Source organism: Scyliorhinus torazame, chromosome 31 (assembly GCF_047496885.1).
Source record: "Scyliorhinus torazame isolate Kashiwa2021f chromosome 31, sScyTor2.1, whole genome shotgun sequence".
Classification (NCBI taxonomy): Eukaryota; Metazoa; Chordata; class Chondrichthyes; order Carcharhiniformes; family Scyliorhinidae; genus Scyliorhinus; species Scyliorhinus torazame.
The window spans coordinates 12,930,382-12,950,309 of record NC_092737.1 but is presented as its reverse complement, the minus strand read 5'-3'; the positions used below and the strand labels follow the sequence as shown (position 1 = coordinate 12,950,309).

The 19,928-nt window shown below is 52.3% G+C and overlaps 1 protein-coding gene across 1 annotated transcript in view; it reads right to left on the bottom strand.

Moving 5' to 3' along the window:
* The window catches only part of LOC140404569 (ovochymase-like), a 51,139-nt gene extending 32,637 nt beyond the window's left edge, over positions 1-18,502 (bottom strand). The window contains 7 exon segments of the mRNA XM_072493171.1: positions 1,489-1,775; positions 10,131-10,398; positions 10,400-10,875; positions 14,362-14,436; positions 16,265-16,402; positions 17,486-17,565; positions 18,381-18,502. Coding sequence (XP_072349272.1) covers positions 1,489-1,775; positions 10,131-10,398; positions 10,400-10,875; positions 14,362-14,436; positions 16,265-16,402; positions 17,486-17,522 — 1,281 coding nt within the window. The 5' untranslated portion in view covers positions 17,523-17,565; positions 18,381-18,502.
* Between the last annotated feature and the right edge of the window lie 1,426 nt (positions 18,503-19,928).

Genomic DNA, 19,928 nt, shown 5'->3' with positions numbered 1-19,928 from the left:
CCTGGTCACTGTCCGCATGGAGTTTGCACATTCCCCCTGTGAGTGCGTGGGTCTCACCCCCACAACTCAAAGCTGTGCAGGGTAGGGTGGATTGGGCACGCTAAATTGCCCCTTAATTGGATACTTTTTTAAAAAAAATTTTAAGGGTTATTGTGTCATTGCATTGATTGTTTAAGGGGTAATTGTCAGCTATTATCTTGTGTGATGCTAAAAATATGTTAATACTGTGCTCGCAATAAAGTTTATAGCAAGTATTCCTGGGTTGGCAAACTGTATTTAAAAGTGTTTTTTGGACCAGAGATGGACTTTGCTTGAGTGGAGATAAAAGATAGCAGTTCGGAATAAGTGTTTCATTGTCATTGTTAAACATTGTTTCACTGGTAATTATGCTACTTTCTTTATGATGTTAAAGTTAGTAATACAGTGTTATTAATAAAGTTTGTTTGAATAAACCATATCCCTATTTATTGATGAGATCACTCCTGAAGCGAGGAATCCTTTCCTCAAAGATTGACAAAATTAAACTAAAATATTGGGGTTTCTGTCCAGTCTCCGAGCCACTGTTGGGGTACAGTCTGGGATCGTAATAAAGGCACCAGAGAGGGTGCAGAAAAGATTCACGTGAATGGTTTCATGGATCAGGGGACTTCAGTTCCGTGGATAGATTGGAGAAGCTGGGACCATTCTCCTGGGGAGAGAGGGTTGGGAGGGGATTGGATTGAGATTGTCCAATATCATGAGAGGTCTGTACAAAGTGGATGGGGAGAAACGGGTCCCTTTGATCGGCCAACCAGAGGACATAGATTTAAAGCGATTGGCAAAAAGTACCAGGGCGGTGATTAGGAAACGTGTTTTTTATGTAGCGAGTGGTTAGGATCCGGAATGCGCTGCCTGAGATTGTCGTGGAGGAAGATTCAATCGGGGCTTTCGAAAGGGAGTTATTTGAGGAGAAAATCTTTATCGGGCTATAGGGAAAAGGTGAGAGAGCGGAGCTAAAATCGTGCATGGAAATGATGGGCTGAATGGCTTGCCTTGGGGCTGTAACCACTCGATGATTCAATAATTCTACGTTTAATGACAGGACGGGGGGTGGGGGGGGGGGGGGGGTCTTCGGGCTGCTGAAGACCCAGCTACCAATAATGAAGGGATTAACATTGAGGATGATGAAGATCTCAGAGTTGGGAGGAGCGCCGAAATCCCGGAGGGCTGTGGGGCTAGAGAGGGCCATGGCGCTAGTGAGGTGCGGGGGCGGGGGGGTGGAGGGGGGGGTAGGTTGGAAAAATCCAAATGGAGGTCACAAAAGGATGGATGAGGGCTTCCACAGTGGAAGAGCTGAGGCAGAGGCAATATGGTGTAGGCGGGCGCCAGTCGTCTCAATGAAGGCGCGGGTGGGTTTGTGGTTGGCAGGTCTTCTCGCGTTGGCATTACAAGGTTACGAGTCCAAAGGCATTAAACTACGGATTTAAATATAATGGAATGTTCCGCTACCTCCACATGGTGGTGTTTGCACGACGAAAATGCCAGCACATCAAAATGCCGGAAATGGAGTTTCAGAGCGAATCCTCGTGGGACAGCGATGTCCCAGGTATTGGTTTTCTTGTGCTGGTAATTAGTCAAGTAGATCTCACCGAATAAACCAGATTGGCTTGAGTCAGCCATTGCACTGGCTATTAAACCCCATAACACGAGCAGTGCCCTGGGTAGAACGAGGAGGTGGGGGGTGGGGTGGGGGGTGGGGGGAGAGAAAGAGATTGAATTAATTGAGGAGGACAATGCTGAGAACAAAGAACAAAGAACAAAGAAATGTACAGCACAGGAACAGGCCCTTCGGCCCTCCAAGCCCGTGCCGACCATACTGCCCGACTAAACTACAATCTTCTACACTTCCTGGGTCCGTATCCTTCTATTCCCATCCTATTCATATATTTGTCAAGATGCCCCTTAAATGTCCCTATCGTCCCTGCTTCCACTACCTCCTCCGGTAGTGAGTTCCAGGCACCCACTACCCTCTGCGTAAAAAACTTGCCTCGTACATCTACTCTAAACTTTGCCCCTCTCACCTTAAACCTATGCCCCCTGGTAATTGACCCCTCTACCCTGGGGAAAAGCCTCTGACTATCCACTCTGTCTATGCCACTCATAATTTTGTATACCTCTATCAGGTCGCCCCTCAACCTCCTTCGTTCCAGTGAGAACAAACCGAGTTTATTCAATCGCTCCTCATAGCTTATGCCCTCCATACCAGGCAACATTCTGGTAAATCTCTTCTGCACCCTCTCTAAAGCCTCCACATCCTTCTGGTAGTGTGGCGACCAGAACTGAACACTATACTCCAAGTGTGGCCTAACTAAGGTTCTATACAGCTGCAACATGACTTGCCAATTCTTATACTCAATGCCCCGGCCAATGAAGGCAAGCATGCCGTATGCCTTCTTGACTACCTTCTCCATCTGTGTTGCCCCTTTCAATGACCTGTGGACCTGTACTCCTAGATCTCTTTGACTTTCAATACTCTTGAGGGTTCTACCATTCACTGTATATTCCCTACCTGCATTAGCCCTTCCAAAATGCATTACCTCACATTTGTCCGGATTAAACTCCATCTGCCATCTCTCCGCCCAAGTCTCCAGACAATCTAAATCCTGCTGTATCCTCAGACAGTCCTCATCGCTATCCGCAATTCCACCAACCTTTGTGTCGTCTGCAAACTTACTAATCAGACCAGTTACATTTTCCTCCAAATCATTTATATATACTACAAAGAGCAAAGGTCCCAGCACTGATCCCTGTGGAACACCACTGGTCACAGCCCTCCAATGAGAAAAGCATCCCTCCATTGCTACCCTCTGCCTTCTATGGCCTAGCCAGTTCTGTATCCACCTTGCCAGTTCACCCCTGATCCCGAGCCCTGAGCTCATTGAGTGGCGAGAGATTGGAGAGCTTCCTGGATTCGGTGTCCCGGATTCTGGCATCGGATTGGCTGCGGGTTTCCCCCACTGCGCCCATTTTTCCGATCTTCCGGGATTTGGGAGCGTCCGCACCTCCGCGGCCATCGACTGAATTCCTGCCCAGTCGGCCCTGCCGATAACCCACCCCGCCCCTCCCACCAACATCAGCATCTTGTGGGTTTGCAAGGTGCTGCCCCAGGAACCTTGGGGGCTTCCTGCAGTGCATCTTGTAGATGGCACACTGTCTGTCAGAGGTGGGGGGGTGCGAATGTTCGTGGCTGGGGTGTCGATCAAGCGGGGCTGCTTTGTCCTGGATGGTCATAGAGGTTCACAGCACAGAAAAGGCCTTTCGGCCCATCGAGTCTGCGCCGGTCAAAACAACCATTCTAATCCCATTTCCATAGCCTTGTCTGCCCTGGGATCGCACATCTAAATACTTCTTAAATGTTCTGAGGGTCTCTGCCTCCACCCCCCCTTTCAGGCAGCGAGTTCCAGACTCCCCCCCCCCCCCCCCCCCCCCCCCCCACCCCCCCTCTGGGTGAAAATGTTTTTTCTCACATCCACCCCTGCCCCTCACCTTAAATCTCTGCCCCCTGGTCACTGATCCCTTCACCAAGGGGAAAGGTTTCCTCCTGTCTACTCTCTCTATGTCCCTCATAATTTTATACATCTCAATCCCGTCCCCCTCAGTCTCCTCTACTCCAAGGAAAACAATCCCAGTCTATCCAATCTCTCTTCGTAGCTAAAACTCTCCAGCCCAGGCAACATCCTGGTAAATCTCCTCTGCACCCTTTCCAGTGCGATCACACCCCTCCTGTAATGTGGATTCCAGAACTGCTCACAATACTCTCGCTGTGGCCTAACCAACGTTTGCTACAGTTCCAGCACAACCTCCCCGCTCTTAACCTCTATGACTGGGCTAATAAAGGCAAGCAACGATATGCCTCCACAGCCACGCACGGTAGCACAGTGGTTAGCATTGTTGCTTCACAGCGCCAGGGACCCGGGTTCGATTCCCGGCTTGGGCCACTGTCTGTGCGGAGTCTGCACGTTCTCCCCCGTGTCTGCGTGGGTTTCCTCCGGGCGCTCCAGTTCCCTTCCACGAGTCCCGAAAGACGTGTTGTTAGATGAATTGGACATTCTGAATTCTCCCTCAGTGTACCCGAACAGGAGCCGGAATGTGGCAACTAGGGGCTTTTCACAGTAACTTCATTGCAGTGTTAATGTAAGCCTACTTGTGGCACTAATAAAGATTATTATTATTATTGTATCCACCCGCCCTGCTACCTTTCGGGACGGGTGTACATGCACACCCAGGTCCCTCTGATCCTCGGTGCTTCCCAGGGTCCTGCCGTTTATCCTGTATTCCCTTGCCTCGTTTGTCCTGCCCAAGTGCATCACCTCACACTTATCCGGATTGAACTGCATTTGCCACTGATCAGCCCATCTGACCAGCCCGTCTATATCCTCCTGCAATCTGAGGCTATCCTCACTATTTACCAGCCCGCCAATTTTCATATCATCCGCAAACTTACTGATCAACCCTCCCACATTCATGTCTAAATCATTTATATAAACCACAAACAGCAAGAGACCCCGACACTGATCCCTGCGAGACCCCACTGGACACAGGCTTCCAGTCAGAAAAACACCCCTCGCCCATCACCCTCTGCTTCCTGCCACTCAGCCAATTCTGGATCCAATTTGCCAAATTTCCTTGGATGCCGTGGGCTCTGACCTTCGCCGACAGCCTCCCATGTGGCACCTTATCCAAAGCCTTGCTGAAGTCCAGGTAGACTACGTCAAATGCATTGCCCTCATCTACACTCCTGGTCACCTCTTCAAAAAACTCAATCGAGTTGCTCAGACATGACCTCCCCTTAACAAAACCACGCTGACTGTTCGTGATTAACCCCTGCCTCTCCAAATGCAGATTAATTCCATCTCTCAGAATTGCTTCCAATAGTTTCCCCGCCGCTGAGGTTAGACTGACTGGCGTGAAGTTCCCTGGTTTATCCCTTCCTCCCTTCTTGAGTAAGGGGGCAGAAGGGGGGATTGGGGGAGGAGCAAGAGGATGTCCTCATAAGCCAGCTCCTGGGCCCGGCCAAGTTGCCCATCAACAGGCCCAGGGAGTTGTCCGACCAGACTGCCTGCCTCTCTACCGTGGCTACATCGGCAGCCGGGTTGCCCTGGATGTCGTGTCCAACCGGCTCATTTCTGGCCTTCTGTGAACTATGGTGCCCCCTGGGGGCTGGGGGGGATCAACCCTCACCCCCTCCCCCACACCTGATGATATTTTGGTTTAGTTAGTTAAGTTTCCTTTGATGTTTTGTTTCCGTCACAACTGTGAATAAACCAGCCAAATCAAGAAAGTGTTTGGGGCCTAGTTTCGAACGTCACCCTTTGGTGTGGAATTAATTAATACCGTTCAGGACAGTTTTCCATCAAAACGATTGGGTAGCAACGAGCGCACACCCACAGAATGTAACCTCGGTTGCTTTAACCACCCAGGGACGCCCGGGTTAATTATTGCCTCTCGAGCCCAGCTAAGTCACAACAGAGTATGGTCAGGACCTACGATCTTGCTGGTGACCAAGGATTCATCCCCAAAGGAGGCCAGCTCACTTCTAAAGGGAAGAGTTTCACCACCTTCCCAGGAATCCGTTCCCGCATCGCACTCACCACAACGACAACAATCTCACGTTCATGGCGCCCGCCGGGGTAGCTTGACTTCAGTTTCAGCTCCCGATCAGCGGAAAACAGCAGTTTGCAGAGGTCGAGGGCCAGGGTTTAATCTTCAACTAAGGTCAACAGGCAAAATCTTTCTGGATTGCACAGCTGTTTATTTGGAGCCGCCCCCATTGTTCAGTCAACAAGTAAGCAGAGTACGGGAGAGCGCCTCCCAGTTGGCAGGGTGCGGAATATCCCAACCCCAACCCGCACTTTAATAATAATAATCTTTAATGTCACAAGTAGGCTTACATTAACACGGCAATGATGTTACTGTGAACGTCCCCTAGTCGCCACATTCCGGCACCTGTTCGGGTACACCGAGGGAGAATTCAGAATGTCCAAATTCCAAATTACATCTTTCGGGACTTGTGGGAGGAAACCGGTGCGCCCGGAGGAAACCCACGCAGACACGGGGGAGAACGCGCAGACTCCGCACAGACAGCGACCCGAGCCGGGAATCGAACCCGGGGACCCTGGCGCTGTGAAGCAACAGTGCTGACCACTGCGCTGCCCGTGCCACCCTAACCTAACCCGAAAAGGTAAATGGGAATTGATTGAATGTTAGGGTGTGAAGGAGGGTTGGGATTGAGTGGCGGACGGGAAATTGCACAGCTGTGGGGAAAGAACAGGGCTGGGGGAGGGTGCAATTTAACCTCTGACCTTGACCCTGAACCCTAAACCCTAACCTCTAACCCGAACCTCAAGCATGACCCCAAGATCTGTGCTCAGATGGAACAATCTATAAAGAAACCCTGATTGAACGTTGGAAGCTTGTTCAAAGGTGGGTTTTACGCCGCATGATTCACAACCTCAAAGATGCTCTTGGGGGGGGCCACAGTATTCAAATGGCTGGGTCACGTTCAGTTTCTGATCGATGGTAGCCCCCAGGGTGCTAATGGTGAGGGGGGATTCAGCCGTGGCAACGCCGTCGCATGTCAAGATGGTTCGACCCTCTCTTGTTGGGGGCAGCCTATCATTGAAATGAATGGGGCCACTTGGCCAGCCGTTCCCGGGCCAACCCTCTGGTGGGGGTGGGGTGACCAATGAGCCACGCTCCCCACTCCTCGCCCCCACAAGAGTTTGCTTTCCGAGGATTTGCCCGTTTGGAAAGGCGTGATTAAGTCTGCTTCCACCGTCCTGGCAGGCCAGGGATGTTTGATCATGATTCACGGCATCACAAATTCCACACCATCCCCCCCCCCCCCCCCCCCCCCCCACCCCCCCGCCCCACCTCCCCCGCCACCCCTGCCTCTCCGGAATTCCCTTCCGGTTATTTGACTTAGCCTGAGCGGTGTGGTAGTCACCACTGATGTATAGATTAGGTGATTTGTGGTAAGGCCCTGTACTACAGGTACAGGGGTAGTTCCCTGCCTGCTGGCTCCGCCCAGCAGGCGGAGTATAAATATGTGTGCTCCCCGAGCTGCAGCCATTTCGCCAGCTGCTGTAGGAGGCCACCCATCTTAGTGTAATAAAGCCTCAGTTGCATCCAACTCTTGTCTTTGTGTGATTGATCATGCTTCAAGCGGGAACATCCTCGAGCGACCTACCCTGTCTGGACCATTCACAATTCTCAGCATCCCAGTTGACTCCCCCCCTTCTCGCCCTCTCTGACCCCCCCCCCCCCCCCCCCCCCCGCCCCCCCCACCCTCCCCGTCACGGACGCCCGTACGCTCAAGGTTGTTGCCGCCAAGTAAGACTTTAGGCGGGAAAACTTCACAAACCTGGACCGGAATCCGCGGTCGGGCTGGTTGAGCGGAAGCGCCGAGATGCACCCCGGCTATTGAACGGCACATTGCCGTTTATATTGGTCTCCGGGGGGGGGGGGGCGTCTCTCCGCCGGGACCGCACGTGGACGGAATATCTGCTCACGGGACAGGGTGGCATTTTGATGGGCAGACCCGATCCTCTAACCCCCTTTTCAGGCCCCCCCCCCCACCCCTGCTTTATTGACCCCCCCCCCCCTCCCCCACAACCCCTCCCCCCCCCCCAACCTTGGGGAGGCCCCTGGGGACCCCCTTCTAATTGACAAGACCAGCACTCAACAGAGCCCTGGCGCAGTCCCCCAGGCGCGGGCAGTGAGTACAGCCGGTCGGGTGAAACCGGCTGCCCGGGATTTAAATGAACCATTAAAAGCTCAGTTAAACATGCAGATCTGGATCTCGCCCATTGCCCGCCGGGAGTCGTGAGTCAGGTGGCTCGCGATCGGCCTGGCGCGGAACGCAACGTGGGCCCCCCCCCCCGTGGGACTCACCCGTTGAGCCTGGCTCCTCGCCAGGCACGGTGGGATAGCTGAATCACACCCCAGCCATTCTGCCACGTTGGCCCCGCTCCCTCATCCCCGGAGGATTGCGGTTCACGCCCTTTAGAGCGTTGGATCTTTGCAGTTTGCAAGAGCTTGGCTGTGTGCAAAATGGCCGAGCTCTTCTCCTACCTTAGAACAGCGACCACACTTGGCCAAAGGAAAAATCCCCATGGGCCGTCCGGAGGTGGGGCCATCGAATTGAAAGCCTTTCTCGATGTGGGAAACAGCCGGCGAGACTTGGGTTGGTGCGGTGGAGAGGTGTAGTGTGAGAGCATTGCGAACAGTTTGGGTGGAGAGTGCGAGACGTTGTCATTTGCAAGACAATAAATTGTAAAAACGTAGGACAACGAACTTCTCTGAATTAAAACGTTTGTCCTGGCTAACCTTCACGATTTTGAGGGCTATTGCTGAAGAACGAGACAGACTATTGAACCCTCCCCAGGCCAATCTGCTTCTCAGAACTTGGGCCATACGACACAGCGATTGGCGGACCATATCGAACCACACATCCCCTGGATTGTTCACCAGAGGACAGCCAGACTCAACCGGCCTGTGATTGCAAATCGCAGAACTTAAAGTCTTCACGTCAGACGCGATTCTGCAATTGTTGCAGCTGGATAGAACCTTAGTTAGGCCACACTTGGAGTATAGTGTTCAATTCTGGTCGCCACACTACCAGAAGGATGAGGAGGCTTTGGAGAGGGTGCAGAAGAGATTTACCAGGATGTTGCCTGGTATGGAGGGCATTAGCTATGAGGAGCGGTTGAATAAACTCGGTTTGTTCTCACTGGAACGAAGGAGGTTGAGGGGCGACCTGATAGAGGTCTACAAAATTACGAGGGGCATAGATAGAGTGGATAGTCAGAGGCTTTTCCCCAGGGTAGAGGGGTCAATTACTAGGGGGCATAGGTTTAAGGTGCGAGGGGCAAAGTTTAGAGGAGATGTACGAGGCAAGTTTTTTACACAGAGGGTAGTGGAACTCGCTACCGGAGGAGGTGGCGGAAGCAGGGACGATAGTGACGTTTAAGGGGCATCTTGACAAATACATGAATAGGATGGGAATAGAGGGATACAGACCCAGGAAGTGTAGAAGATTTTAGTTTAGACGGGCAGCATGGTCGTTACAGGCTTGGAGGGCCGAAGGGCCTGTCCCTGTGCCGTGCTGTACTTTTCTTTGTTCTTTGTTCAATTGGATAGCACCTCCTGAGCAATCCTGATTGCGCTCAGATTTACACGATCAGCCAGCTAAGTCGCAAGCGGCTCACTTATGCCTGTCTGAAACGATTGACATTTCGGGGAGGCGGTGGTGTTGGGCTATTGTCACTGGACTAGTTACCCAGAGACCCAGGGCAAGATCTGGGGACCCGGGTTCGAATCCCACTGTGGCAGACGGTGAAATTTGCTTTCAGTAAAAAAAAACTCTGGAATTAAAAGTCTGATTGTCGATTGCCGTAAAATCTGGTTCATTGGTGCATCTTGGGAAGGAAATCTACCATCCCTCCGTGGTCGGGCCCACATGTGACTCCAGATCCGGCATGGCAATGTGCTTGACTCGGAAAGGCCCTCTGAGATGGGCAAACTAACGATGCCACATCCGGTAAAAATGAACTTTTTAAAAATAAGGAGAGACCCCCCCCCCCCCCCACACCATACACACACCCTGCCAACTGCAAGAAAAAGGAACATGTCCAGACATTGAACCTTTCTTGAATGAAGCGAGGGTGGGGGTGTGGGGGTGTGGGGGGGGGGGGGGGCATTAGTTCCCTGGTACATTCTCCATGGAAACGCCTCAACCAATTAGAATGGACCTGCAAACCAATCAGCACCCTTTATTCGTGCAGCACAAATTGCCGTGAGCATTTGAAATTTGGCATTCTTGCATTTGTCCCGCTGAGTGCGAGATGCAAAACCTTGGCGGGCTGTCTCTTTTTTTTCAGCATTGCACAACCTCCACAACCCCGCAAGTCATGAATCTGATGGCGTGCAGTCCGGAGCCGTGCGAGATTTCAGAAAGTGCTGATCAACTTTGTGGGGCTTCAGTTTTAATTCATTGGAAAACGCGCGTTTAAATTCAGATATTCAAACTGGGTGGCGTTTGGCACTTTTTAATGGGTGTGTTGATATGCACGCTTTGAAAGGTTAATTATTTGTCATGATGTCTCCTATCCAGTCCAGGTAATTGGACACTTTTGTGTAGAACCCAACGGTGCCACATCTGATACCCCAAGAGACGATGCCACCCACAAAGAACTCGTTCTGTCTGGGGCGGGGATGGGCAAACACAAATGCCCCCCCGCTGTCACCCTGGCAGCTGTCTGACCCACTCCCGTCGCCGGCGCAGATCATATTGTCAGTGATGGGCATCTGGCGGCCCACGCTTTGCTTGCGGCACTCGTCCAGCTCCCGCACGGGCAGCCCGCACGAACATCAGGTCGCTGGGCAGCGTGTCGTTCTCCGTGATGCCCCAGCCGGAGACCAGCCCCACCTTGTTGACGGGCAGCGCGTGCTGGGGGCCCCCGGCGGGCAGGCAGATGGGCGAGAGATCGGGGCCCAGCTGGACCTTGGATCGGAGCCTGACCAGGGCAATGTCGTTGTCGTAGCTACCGCCTGCGGCCTTGGGCTGATTGTAACCGGGGTGGATGAACACCTGGCTGTGGAGCAGCTGTGTTCCGTGATCCAAACGCCTGGTATTCGTGATGCCCGCCACCATGGACAAGCTGGATGCCTCGTGAACCACGTGGGCGGCGGTGAGGACCCACTGGTCTGAAATAAGTGCCCCTGCGCCGTTTGGCTGCTGGAAGAGGACCTGCCAGGGAAAGCTGCCCCTCGTTGCCACCGAGCCCTTGAGAATCCTCTCCTTGAACATGACGGGGTTGCTTGGCTTCCCGCACACTGTAACACACCCGAGAGCAAAGGTTAGAGCCACTGCCGAAACATCCTCTCTATTAAATCTCCCCCCCACTGCCTCCACCACCCGCCGTCCCAAAGCTGCCCACCCAACCTGCGCGTTGGCGAATGTGCGCGGATTGGATAGATTGGAAAAGCTGGGGCCATGTTTGTTGGAGAAGGGAAGGTGGAGAGATTGGGTCGAGGTGAGGCAGTTGGGACCTGGACAGAGCGGGAGAAGGGAGAAACCGTTCCCGTTGGCGGATGGGCAGAGGATGAGAGGGACACAGGTCGAAGGCCTCTTAAGGATAAACAGGGTCATCTATGTGCAAGATCCACAAGGGATGGGAGAGGTCCGACATGAATATTTCTCGTCGGTATTTACTGTTGAGAAAGGCACAAATGTTAGGGAAATTGGGGAAATAAAAAGTGATGTCTTGAGGAGTGCACACATTACAGAGAAGGAGATGCTGGAGGTATTAAAGCGCATCAAGATTGATAAATCCCCGGGACCTGATGAAATTTATCCCAGGACGTTGTGGGAGGCTCGGGAGGAAATTGCCGGCCCCTTAGCTGAGATATCTGAATCATCGGCAACCATAGGAGAGGTTCCTGAAGATTGGAGGATAGCAAATGTTGTGTTCTTGTTTAAGAAGGACTGTAGGGACAAGCCCGGGGACTACAGACCGGTTAGCCTTACTTCTGTAGTGGGTAAGTTGTTAGAAGGTATTCTGAGGGGCAGGATCGACAGGCATTTAGACAGGCAAGGGCTAACTAGGGAAATTCAGCATGGCTTTGTAAGGGGAAAGTCATGTCTCACCAATTTGATTGAGTTTTTCGAAGGGGTAACCAAGAAGGTAGATGAGGGCAATGCGGTCGGCGTTGTCTACATGGACTTTAGCAAGGCCTTTGACAAGGTACCGCATGGTAGGTTGTTGCAAAAAGTTAAATCTCACGGAATCCAGGGCGAGGTAGCCAATTGGACACAAAATTGACTTGGCGACTGAAGCCAAAGAGTGGTTGTGGAGGGTTGCTTTTCAAACTGGAGGCCTGTGACCAGCGATGTGCCTCAGGGATCGGTCTTGGGTCCACTGGGATTTGTTATATATATTAATGATTTGGATGAGAATGTAGGAGGCATGGTTAGTAAGTTTGCAGATGACACCAAGGCTGGTGGCATAGTGGACATTGAAGGTTATATAAGATTGCAATGGGATCTTGACCAATTGGGCCAGTGGGCCGATGAATGGCAGATGGAGCTTAATTTGGATAAATGTGAGGTGATGCATTTTGATCGATCAAATCAGGGGCAGGACCTACTCAGTTAATGGTAGGGAGTTGGGGAGAGTTACAGAACAAAGAGATCTCGGAGTACAGGCTCATAGCTCCTTGAAGGGGAGTCGCAGGTGGACAGGGTGGTGAAGAAGGCATTCAGCAGGCTCGGTATTATTGGTCAGAATATTGAATACAGGAGCTGGGACGTCTTGTTGAAGTTGTACAAGACATTGGTATGGCCACACATGGAATACTGTGTTCAGTTCTGGTCATCCTATATAGGAAGGATATTGTTAAATTAGAAAGAGTGAAGAAGAGATTTACGAGGATGCTACCAGGACTTGATGGTCTGAGTTATAAGGAGAGGCTGGATAGACTGGGACTTTTTTCCCTGGAGCGTAGGAGGTTTAGGGGTGATCTTATGGAGGTCTATAAAATAATGAGGAGCACAGATAAGGTCGATAGTCAACATCTTTTCCCAAAGGTAGAGGAGTCTAGGACTAGAGGGCACAGGTTTAAGGTGAGAGGAGAGAGATACAAAAGGGACCAGAGGGGAAATTTCTTCCCACAGAGGGTGGTGAGCGTCTGGGACGGGCTGCCAGAGGCAGTGGCAGAGGCGGGTACAATTTTGTCCTTTAAAAAGCAGTTAGACAGTTACATGGGCAGGGTGGGTATAGAGGGATATGGGCCAAATGTGGGCAAGTGGGACTAGCTTAGTGATAGAAACTGGCCAGCATGGACAAGCTGGGCCGAAGGGCCAGTTTCCATATTGGAAAAATTTATGACTCTCAATGGCTCAAGAAGCGGGTGGAGGTGGGAGGAAAAACGATCTCACCCCGGGAGGGTCCAGGATCGGGAATGCGCTGCCCGAGAGGGTGGTGCACAAGTGGTGAGCGATGTGCCTTCTCCAGGTGGCAGAAGGGCAAGGGGGGGCTATCCAGACCATCTCGCCCATTTCGTCATTCAACCCAACCAGGTTTTGCCCCACCCTTATTTAAAGAAATTCGCCCCCCCCCCCATAGTGACCCTGCACTGTGCTACAACCGAGAAGTCATGCTGACAAACTTGTGAATTGGGAACAGAAGTAGGCCACTCGGCCCCTCGAGCCTACTCAGCCATTCAATGAGAACGTGGCTGACCTGATTGTAACCTCCCACCAACCCCCCAGTAACCTTTCACCCCACCTTGCTCAGCAAGAATCTATGCCTGGACTGTCACATGTCATGAAAATATCTTTTGAAATGGACGTTACACATCGTGTGACTGGTTCAATATGGTACAAGTTACCTCACCTGAACGAGAAGCGGAGAAGACCATTCGGCCCCTCGAACCTGTTCTGCCCTCGTCCAGTAAGATCATGGTTGACCTGTGATCTAATTCCATTTACCTGCCTCTGCCCCGTATCATACGGTAGGTTAATTATCTCAGTTTCAAAATTTGATCTTGCACCAAATGCCTTTTGTGGAAGAGAGTTTCAATCCCACTTTCGTCCTTTCCATTTGTACAAGTGTTTCCTCGTTTCAATCCTGAAAGGACTCATTCTGATATTTCGGCAATTACTCCTAATCCTGAATTCCCCAACCAGCAAAATAAAATCCTCCTCCGCATCTACCCTATCCGTTCTCCCAATGTCTTAGAAACATGCATCAAATCACCCCCTCACCTTCTAAATTCCAGGGAATACAATGTTCAATATTGCTGGAAAAGTCATGTTTCAAAAGCTTTTCATAAGCAGGAACCCATTCTCTGCAAACAAAAGCAACATGTTCAAGCCTTGCGCCTGTTTTTTTTCTTTTAATCGCCCTGGAGCTTGGGGAGCCTATCGATCCCCCGTCGGTTTCCCCATGGCAACACCTCAGCCAGTTAGAGTCGACTTGCCAACTAAATAGCGTCCTCGTTTCCCCCCCCCCCCCCCCCGTTGTCACGAGCATTTGAAATTTGGCACTCTAGCATTTGTCCCAATGTGAAATTTGGCGCCCGTGGCCGGAATTCTCCTGGTTTCCCGGCGGCGCGGGGTGGCTTCAGTGGGGAATCCCGTTGACAAGCGGCGGGAGCGGAGAATCCCGCCACCAGTCAACGGCACGTCGCCCCTTGTGTTTGCCTCTGATGAGTGTGAGACGAAAAGCTTCGACAACACATCTCTTTTCAGCACGATTCGACTGCGGGTGCACAAAGGCGACCGTTATTATTGATGACTGCATTCTGAATAACCCGTACCTGGAATGCACTTTGGGAGAATCTGTCCTGATCCAGAACTCTCCCACACAGCATCAGCAGTGCAGGAACGTTTTCCTGCCAAGAGAGCACAGCACATTTGTCAGTAGAGGCATTCAATAAATTGTGACGCCTATTCAGTTTCACACGCACAGTGGAGCCTTCCGTCTTCTGAATTTTCTTGGACTATTCCAGTGACCGTGTCAAACACGCTCCTGCCTGGCACTCGTAACAACCTTGGTCTTAATGAGGGTGGCACAGTGGTTAGCACTGCCCAGGCCCCAAGCTGCTAACTCAGCCCAGATGGTGGAGGTTGCCAGCAGGGCACTGCAGGCAAATGTGAAGTCACATCCAAGAACCATCGGCTTCGCTGATTACAGACTTTCCCAGTTGCACCGAAGGAGCGCTCCCAGCTCCGTACTGGCCTTGGTGGCCTTGGCGAGTCAGCCGGGTTCGATTCCCGGCTTGGGTCACGGTCCGTGCGGAGTCTGCACGTCCTCCCCGTGTCAGCGTGGGTTTCCTCCGGGTGCTCCGGTTTCCTCCCACAGTCCAAAGACGTGCAGGTTAGGTGGGTTGACCAGGATCATTGCGCTTGGGGATAGGCCGGGGGAGTGGACCTAGCTAGGGTGCTCTTTCGGAGGGTCGGGGCAGACTCAATGGGCTGAATGGCCTCCTTCTGCACTGAAGGGATCCTATGGCCTCTCCTGCAAAGACTGCTCTCTCTTCATGGTGACCTTCTGCTCGACTCCTGCTATTTTTGGTTTAATTTCCGCAATGTATCTTACAAGCTATTTGGGAGATCTCATTCCAGCTGTCTGTTTTCTTTACATTTGTTTTTGGGATGTGGATGTCGCCGGCCGGGCCCAGCATTCATTGCTTATCCCTAATTGCCCCTCGAGAAGGTGGTGGGTGAGCTGCTTTCTTGAGCCGCTGCACTTTGTGAGGTGTAGGTGCACCCACTGTGCTGTCAGGGAGGGAGTTCCAGGATTTTGCCCCAGCGACAGTGACGGAACGGCCGATATATTTCCCAGTCGGGGCGATGAGTGACTCGGAGGGGGACCTCCGGGTGGTGGGGTTCCCAGGTGTCTGCTGCTCTCGTCCTTCTAGATGGTAGAGGTCGTGGGTTTGGAAGGTGCTGCCTGAGGAGCCTTGGTGAGTTGCTGCAGTGCATCTTGTAGACGGTACACACGGCTGCCGCTGTGCGTCGGTGGGGGAGGGAGTGAATGTTTGTGGAAGGGGGAGCAATCAAGCGGGGCTGCTTTGTCCTGGATGATGTCGAGCTTCTTGCGTGTTGTTGGAGCTGCGCTCATCCAGTCAAGTGGAGAGTATTTCCTCACACTCCTGACTTGTGCCTTGTAGATGGTGGACAGGCTTTGGGGGGGGGGGGGGGGGGGTCAGGAGGTGAGTCCTGGATGGTTCTGATCTTCTCCAGTGCACATAAGGTGACAAACCTGAAGATCCCTCACAATCTTGTACGCCACGTGATCAAACCTCCGCTCACCCACCTCTTCTCCACAGGGACCAGCCCCAGCTTCGCCCGCGGAGGTGAAGCATTGTCGTGGACAGCTCTCGTTGGGGAAGACTTTGAACTTGACCCTGAGGCTGACGTTATGGAGGGCCCGGCCCTGATGGAAAAGGGGATCGGATGATTGTTTGAAGGGGGGAAGGTTCGCAGGCCTTTGCGGGGAAAGGTGGTAGATGGGATGAAGTGAGTTGTTCATGTATAGAGCCAGCATGGACAAGCTGGGTTGAATGGCCTCCCTCTGCACTGTAACCATTCTGTGTAGCTACAGTAAACTACAATTGTTGAGCATGGGTGAATATTATGTGAATGGCACCCAATGGCTTTCAGAAATTTGCTTCCCTTTTCAAAGACAGATTCTTCTGTTATATATAATCTACTCACGGTATTTGTCCGAGTCTAGTTGGTAATAGGGCTCATTGCACTGGTACTGAATTTCCGATCTGTAGGTGGTTACATTCGCCTTAGTAATGAATCCAACTCCCCCATTGTCAATCGAAGGTGGCATCGAACAATCGACAACTGAAGACAAGCACAAAGAAATAAAGGGAGTCACCTTGTAATTGGGCGAACTTAACTGCACCCTCCCCCCCATGCGCTCGCTGATCTGCATTGGCTCCCGGTCTGCCTCAATTTTAAACCTCTCGAATCTCGCCACGGCCTCGCAACCCTCCCCTCCCCCCCCCCCCCCCCCCCACCCATCTCCCTATCTTTTGTAAGTCCCTCCAGCCCCACAACCCTCCGAGATCCCTGCGCTCTCTCGAGCAACGCAGATTCCCGTTGCTCCGCCATTGGCGGCCGGGCCTTCATCCGCCTTGGGGCCCCAAGCTGTGGAGCCCCCTCCCTAAGCCTCCCCGCCTCTTTGTAATCCTCCAAGACCCTCCTTATCTCTTTACGGGGCGAGGGTTCGCGTTGTGTTTGACGACGCACCTGGTGTGTGCCTTGGGGACGTCGAAGGCGGTATAGAAATGCAAGTCGCCACTGAGGACTGGAACTGGCATTTCAGCTGATGCCACCTGTTTCCTGCCCCTCGAGAAGGTGGCGGTGAGCCCACCTGCTTGAACTGCTGTCGCCCTTTGTGGTGTAGGTACACCCACGGAGCTTGGTTCAAGTGAGTGGCTTGCCCGGCCATGTTAGAGGGGCAGTGACATGACGGCTTTTCAGAGGCTCTTTTGGCAATCAAAAAGGGGGTTTATTTATTGTGGTCCACGAGAGCAGCAGCACTTTCGCAGCCAATTCTAAAATACCTCTGCACTAGTAGAACCTCTCCCCCTGGGGATTCCCCACTCTGAGTCCCGATTGGTCGCCCAAGCCAGGTGACCCTTACTCTGCTGTGTTACCCTCAAAGGGATGATCACCACAGGCAGTTAAGAGTCAACCACAGTTGTGGCAGTCACACGTAGGCCTGACCGGGTAAGGATGGCAGATTTCTTTCCCTAATGGGCATTAGTGAAGCAGAAAGTTTTTTCCAACAGTTTTATGATCACCCTGACTCAGAGAAGATGAATGCAGTGACACTGTTTCACATACTAGAGATAGTTTTGTGTTCTTAAATTTCAGTAACTTGATAAGGAAGATATTCCGAATGATGCAGAAAGCACTTACGCTGACAACTGTACCCGGGGAGTCTTCCAAGTTCCATCCAGTTGACATTCCGCAAGAAAATTGGGAATTGTCTTAAATCCCTAAGGGAAATGTTACAACAACATGTTAGAAAAAACTGCCTTCGCATATCAGTCACTGTATTAATAAATTAACTCAGATTTTCACCCTAGAATCCCCACAGTGCCGAAGGAGGCCATTCGGCCCATCGGGTCTGCACCGACCCTTGGAAAGTGCACCCTAGCTAGGCCCATGGCCCCCACCCTATCCCCAGAACATCACCTAACATTTTGAACACTAAGGTACAATTTATCATGGCCAATCTACTTAACCTACACATCTTTGGACACTAAGAGACAATTTATCATGGCCAATTTACTTAACCTACATATCTTTGGACACTAAGGGCAATTTATCACGGCCAATCCACCTAACCTGCACTTCTTTGAAGTGTGGGAGGAAACCGCAGCACCCAGAGGAAACCCACATCGACACGGGGAGAACGTGCAAATTCCACACAGACAGTGACCCGAGGGACCAGGGTTCGATTCTAGCCTTGGGTGGACTGTCTGTGTGGAGTTTGTACGTTCTCCCCCGAGTCTGCGTGGGCTTCCTCCTGGAGCCCCGGTTTCCTGCCACAGTTCAAAGAAGAGCAGGTTAGGTGGATTGGCCGTGATAAATTGCCCCTTAGTGTCCGAATGATGTGCAGGTGAGGGTGGATTGTCCGCGATCGGTGTTACGGAGATAGGGCAGGAGGAGTTGGCCCAGGTAGTGTGCTCTTATTGGTAGGTCGTACAGGCCCGATGGGCCGATTGGCCTCCATCTGCACTGTTCTGATTCTATATGGACACATTAGGGAACCGGTGCCGATGAGGAATGGGAAAATTGACCTGCTGACCTCGACTATTTCGTAGCCTCGTTCACAGGTTACCATCACCGTGTCTCGGAAATTGAACGTAAGCCACGAGGGTTCCAAAAGGCTATTCGATAAAACACGATTGGGACAAGATGTTTCTACCTCTGTTGGCAAAACACACCATAATCAATTCAACCTGAACAATACAAAAAAAAAACCCATGGTGATGTTGCCGTGACCACGGCCGATGAATAGGAAAGCGCGATTAAAGACCTCGTCCACGACTCAGAGGAAATCTCACTCACTGGGAGTTTTTTTTTTTGTCGGAAGGATAAAATTATCAGCGGAGCACGCTGGTCAACGTTCCGGGGTTATTCCGCGAGGAAATTGACTGGCCGCTCGAGGGAAATACTCTTGGGGGGGGGGATACACAGATAGAGCAGAGGACTGGGGCCCGATTGGGTGGCTCCCCAGGGAGACGGCTTGGGATCGATGGGCCGAAGGGCCTGGTCTGGGCCGGGATGGCTTTCATGACTCCATTTTGTACAGGGGAACGGCCATTGTTCCCAGGCAGACAAGGGGGAGAAAAGGGGATGGGAGGTTCCATTGGTGGAACCAATGCTGGTCTGGTTCGCCCACCCAGTATAAAGAAAATGCGCCCATACTCACTTTTGCAGTTCCGCCGGTCGCTCCGAATGGCGTAGCCAGGCGGGCAGTAGCAGTGGTACCCGCCAATCTTATTCCCGCAGTAGTGACTGCAACCGTGGGCCCCCAGGTCACATTCGTTGACATCTGGCCAGTGGGGAAATCCCCGCCATTGGAGACGGACAGAGAAAAGACAAAGGGAAATCGATCAGAGGGCGGGGCGGGGGGGGGGGGGGGGGGGCAGCATTACAACAACAACTGTGCACGCGAATAGCACCTTTCGCACAACGAAACGTTCCAAGGCGTCTCACGTTCGCCTCTAAAAAGGGAAAGTACGGTCACCGAGCGCAGAAGGAGCTATTCAGTCACATGGCCAATGGCTTGCTCGGGAGGTAGAGTTTGAGGAGTGTCTTCAGGGGGAAAGCGAGCGTGGGGGAGGAGTCGGGAGGGAATTCCAGTTCCCTGGCGACCCGGGTTCGAATCCCGCCCCGGCAGATGGTGGAATTTGAATTCAATAAAAATCTGGAATTAAAAGTCTACTGATGACTATCGTCGATGGTCGCCAAGGCTCATCTGGTCCACCAATTCCCCTTTAGGGAGGGAAATCTGCCGACCTTACCCCGGTCTGGCCTACACGTGACTCCAGACCCCACACAGCAATGTGGTTGACTCTTTAACTGCCCCCTCTGGAATGGCCGAGCGAGCCCGCTCGGTTCAAGGGGCAATTAGGGACGGGCGACAAATACTGGGCCTGTCCGGCGACGCCCACATCCCGGGAATGAATGAAAGAAAAAAAGAACTGGGAATGCCCGAGTGGGCTGACTTAAAAGAGCACAGAGATCTCGGAGGGTGCTGGGGCTGGAGGAGCTAAGGGAGGGAGGGAGGGAAGGAGGGGGGGAGTGAAGGAGAGAGGGAGGGAAGGCGAGAGGTAGGGAAGGAGGGAGG